We start from the raw sequence: 4,824 nt of genomic DNA, 5'->3' as shown, positions 1-4,824 counted from the left end.
ATTTCAAGATCGCATTGATGATCCCATGATCAGCTGTGTATGCTTCCATGCTCTGTTTATATGTGGAGTGCCGAAGAAAACATTTTGACGCTTGCTTATACCCATGTTGCAGGAACCACTACGAGCCATTGAAAATACTCATCCTCTTCAAGCAAGGTTGCCGAAAGGACCATGGACAAAGCAGTTAAAATACTTGCCGTATGGTTTCTCAGAGCAAGAAATCTTCGCACATCAGAATGCACATAGTGCTCAGAAGCATACTATAGGCGGATACAGGATGTTTAAAGCAAATAAGGTTCACAATGTTCTTATTTGCAAGGCTGACAGTTCCACTTTTCTTAAAGCAACCGTGGAGGCATCGTTCTCTTTGGCAAAATTATATAACACTGCTGCTGTGCTTTCGTCAAATGGAACTGTGGTTGAAGGAACCTGCAACTGCAACATAGGTGGCATGTTTAATTCGACTCCAAGCTGACGGAGGTCATCTTCAATGAGGAATCCTCTATCCGCCATTACACTGTCCCCTTTCTCGAGCAACTCATACAGGCCACTGTGTCTTGTGAGTTCTCGATCAGAAAGTCTTCCAGGAGCAAGATTAGACACGAAAGAAACGAAGCCGTTCGGAGTGATGCCAATGAGCCCTTTTGCGGTGTTGTGTCCTTTATACGAGCCGATAGTGTCGCTTTGTGTATTGTAGTCAGACGGGTTCTCGATAAAAATTTCTTTGCAGTCCAGTACAATGCGTGTAGATGGGTACAATTCTGTGTTACGGGATGGCCACATGGTTATCTGGATTAGCATTTCAAACAAAAAATTAGCCCAAAATGTGTACATGGCACTCACGGTCAACACAGACACTTTCAGGCGATATGCCAAATCCTGTTCCAGTAACCCAACCCTGATCAGGTGCTGGTGGCCTGCCAGCACCCGATCCTGCAAAGCACTGCAATGAGCTGTTCCTTCATTGTCAGTGCTGGTGGCCTGCCAGCACCCGTTTTCAGTGCCTCGTACATGCCTTCAACATGTTCCACAAACGCATGAAATTTTTTGAAGGAGTTAAACCCCGTATAAAACACGAGTTGTTTCTCATATGAAACAAAATCGTGAACTTTAGAGACAGGATCTTTTAGTTTCAGCTTCTCTTTGAGCGCCTCAACTTTCATATCGTGCAACTGAGCCTTCAGATCCTCAGCCTCTTTCTAGAGCACAGATTTGTCTTTGCGGAGCAAGCTGTTTTCATGCTCGAGCTTTCCAGAGACTTCGAGAAGGTGGTTGACTTTTCTTAGTGTGGCAGCAGATGCTGCGTCTGGAGGCCCCATGGAGTACGAGTGGTCGGCACCTAAAAAAAAATGAACTGCTTATTGATTTGCGAACGGTTAGGCCCTGCTTTAATGCAGATTTCAGGGTTTTAAATAGTCACTTCAGCCCACAATGTGTGTTCTGAACCTTTGCTCTCGGCTTACATTGATATACAGACAACAAAGAACCAGGATGCCAAAGCCATAGAGCCCAGCTCTCTCACTCCACTGATCCACCTGCGCAAGCTGCTTACCAAACAGCAAGCCCAGATTAATGCTATCCATTTATACTCGTAAACCTCATGAGCTGTCTGTGCCCCTCCTGAGCATGCAGTTCGACGACATTGCAGCTTGTGCTACCAGTGTATTGTTCCGCCAAATTTACACTACATTTGGATAGCCTGACTTTTGAGTCATTTTTCCAACCTGGGGTAAAGGGAATAATATCAAGGTGAAAGAAATGAAATGGGTAAGTTTCACAATGCGTGCACTGGTGGAAGAGGTACCACGCTTATCAGAAAACTCGCTGAAGTAATAACACATGGACGGTACAAATCACTGATGACATTTACGTCACAGAACACGTGAGGTTCTGCCACTCCTAACATGCAGACATCCCATGGCTAGTTGCAAAAGCTTGCGAAAAAGTGGCTTCGCGGGAAGAAATTTCGTCAGTTTTCACTGGATAAGGAAGTCGCTCGCTATTAATATACCGGTTGCCACAGCACCCGTGGACCCCGGCATCCTAGGTGCGATAGGGGTCCGTTAAATGCGAAAAATAAGTTTTCATAGTGGAATGCAGAAAGCGAGAATTTCGAGTTCTCACTAACCTTCCGTTTCCGTGCGAGGCGAAGCCAGTGCACCGAATGTCAGATGGGTGGGCTCCTGGGAAACAACGTCGCTTTCTGCGTATAATACACTTTCGTAAAAATGCGTACACACAAAGCCGAAGCCTCAGAAAAAAGATGGCACAGTTAAAGCGTCTCTTACGTTGATCGCTTTGGGGCACAACTACGCAGCCGATATCCAACTCGTTCAGAAGGAGCACCGGGCTGGCAAAGGCAGTTTGGGAGATCGTCTTCTTGCGTTTCGCGACTGGAAAAGATTTGGAAGTTATGATAACATACAATAACCGTCTGAATATATATACTTACTGGTATTAAAGGAAGGAGATAGTTGATTGATGACCTTATGGGGGAAAATTGTTGACAGCCGGTCCAGATAACCACGACGTCCACTTGCGTTGAAGTGAGCTCCGCATATCCGGTGGTACTTAGAAGGTTGCCACAAAGAGAAGCGACCAGCACTTCCTTGGCAGTTGATTCTTCTCACCCACTCCTTTTTTTCTTTTTCATTTGCAGGGAACGCGTGAAATGAAACGTTCTTGTCTTTCAGCATATTGTTGTCGCAACCAGGCACACAAGTCTGACCGCCGCCTCGGCACTTCGACGACATCACGCGCAGTAGTGGCTGAGGTCACTAAGTAACCCACAGGCACGTAACAGTTAATATAACGCACCTGCAACCGCCCACCACCAAAAAGTACACGAAATCTCTAACCAAACAAAGCACGCGCGCACACACACACACCGCAGCTATGCGAACGCAGGAGGCAGCCAAGACGGGCGGTTGGTCGGCGCTCGCTCACTTTTCCCATAATGCGTCGCGCGCGCCCGCTAGGTTTTCTCGCGGCGCTGCGATTTCCGAAATGGTCCATTGGACGTCAGGCAGGCGTGAGGACGGCGGCCTGAGTTCCCGTAGCCGGAGCCTCCGTAGACGCGACCCCGAGTCCGTTTCGATCTTCGGCAGCGACGTGCGGTGACGGCGAACCCAGCAGCCTGGCGCCTCCCCAGCTCGGACGTCCTATTTGATACTCCGCAGATACGCCAACGCCACGTGTTCAGCAGCTCTCAGAACTTTCCGCCGGACTGTATTTTTGTAATCGTGTTTAATCTTTCATTTATTTACTAATCGCGTGTTTATTCTTATATGTCCTGTTAGTTTAGTCTTTGCCGCATTTATTGTCACTTGTATTTTTCATTTGTGTCGCGTATGTTTTGTTTATTCGCGAGTCTTAGGAGCTCCCACGTGGTGGGCTTAGTGTCGCGCGAGTGGCGTCAGGGCGTGCGTTGTGTGACCCGCACGCCTTCCGCGAGCTAGGACCCACTACTTGTAGTTGTATGTTCCTTTTCTTTCATTATGTCTCGCGCATGATTTTAATTTATTAAACTGAATGTGTGTGTTGTACGTCGCCCTCCGTCTCATGCCTCTGGTTCACGGTCGATCAGGCGTGGACCTTATCGCCGGTCAACAGTCGAACCCTCACTAAACGCACGCGGGGCGGGTTTCTTGTCGCCCCATCCCCTCTGGTCCGGAGAGTGCGAATTCCCTCACCACCAATCTTTGACAAGCTCCCGCAAGGTGTCGGTATTGTCCAAGGGTATAGCGGGGGGGGGGGGGGGGTCACGCGATAGGGTCGACACGTCGCGGTTGTACTGCCTTGTTCGTTGCTGCAGTGCCTTTTCCATTAATATGGCTTCCGCGAAAAACTTTGCGACGGTCTTTGGTGGGCTGCGTATTAGGCCACCGAATAACTCTTGCTTGACACCACGCATCAGGTTCCTGACCTTCTTTTCTTCCGGCATGGATGGATCTGCGCGTCGGAAAAGTCGGCACATATCTTCGACAAACATTGCGACGCTCTCGTTCGGCCGCTGTACTCTCGCCTGAATTGCTGATTCAGCTCGCTCTTTGTGATCGAGGCTGGCGTGTGTGCTGATTAGCTGGCGTCGGAATTCGTCCCATGTCGATAAGGCCGCCTCGCGGTTCTCAAACCATGTCCGCGCATAGTCCTCGAGGGCAAAGTAGGCGTTGCGTAGCTTGCACTCTGGAGTCCAGCCGTTGAATTCTGCGACACGCTCAAAGTGATCGAGCCAGTCCTCAACATCCTCGAAAGTGTCCCCATGGAAGGATGTGGGGATTCGGGGCTGATTAAGGACGACCTCGGTCGGTGCCATTGAGGAAGAAGACGGAACTGATTTACTCATCTTTCCGACTCAATTGGGTAGAGGCTCGTGCTCAGGTGGCAGTCCTTGAAGTCGATGGCTTGTCCGTCGTGAACAGGAGTCAGCTCGACCGGACTTCGTATTGGGCTTGTAGACGGCGTTCGATCTGAGAGTGGTAGCATGTACCCCGCACCTCCACCAGAAAAATGTAACGTAGATTTAAGACGTGCCTTACAAAATAGACGCTTCTCTTAATGGCGGGCCGGAAGAAGAGTGTGCCGCTTACGCGCTTCGTCGTCTTCCATGGCGCCGGCTGTTGCGCGCGCCGTCCCGCGGTGCGGGATCCCCACATCATTGCGTCAATATACTGTATACCCGAATGTAACGCGACCCCAATTGTAATGGAGGGTCGACTTTGCGAGGGCGAAACCGGAAACAAAAAGAACATGATTTTAACGCGAGGTTCGACTTTGCGAACGCGCAAGACCAAAGACGCAAAAACGTGTAATTCGCAAGAAACC

At 49.4% G+C, this 4,824-nt stretch overlaps 1 protein-coding gene across 1 annotated transcript; it reads right to left on the bottom strand.

The window, feature by feature from the left end:
• Nucleotides 1-297: 297 nt before the first annotated feature.
• LOC139047871 (uncharacterized) lies at nucleotides 298-1,163 on the bottom strand. Its single transcript, XM_070522021.1, has 2 exons — nucleotides 945-1,163; nucleotides 298-909 (listed from the first exon to the last, which is right to left on the bottom strand). The coding sequence occupies exons 1-2, from the start codon at nucleotides 1,161-1,163 to the stop codon at nucleotides 298-300; spliced, it is 831 nt and encodes a 276-aa protein (XP_070378122.1).
• Between the last annotated feature and the right edge of the window lie 3,661 nt (nucleotides 1,164-4,824).

The sequence above is a fragment of the Dermacentor albipictus genome, chromosome 7, assembly GCF_038994185.2.
Source record: "Dermacentor albipictus isolate Rhodes 1998 colony chromosome 7, USDA_Dalb.pri_finalv2, whole genome shotgun sequence".
In the NCBI taxonomy this organism is placed as follows: Eukaryota; Metazoa; Arthropoda; class Arachnida; order Ixodida; family Ixodidae; genus Dermacentor; species Dermacentor albipictus.
Note: the sequence above shows the minus strand (reverse complement) of the source record. Positions and strands in the feature narration are given on the sequence as shown.

What these genes read in the sequence shown, in the direction of transcription:
- LOC139047871 (XM_070522021.1), bottom strand. Translation starts at nt 1,163, where the DNA reads ATGAAAGTTGAGGCGCTCAAAGAGAAGCTGAAACTAAAAGATCCTGTC. An exon ending in TGAAGGAACAGCTCATTGCA is followed by an intron (nt 910 to 944) that starts GTGCTTTGCAGG and finishes GCAGGCCACCAG; the next exon opens with CACCTGATCAGGGTTGGGTT.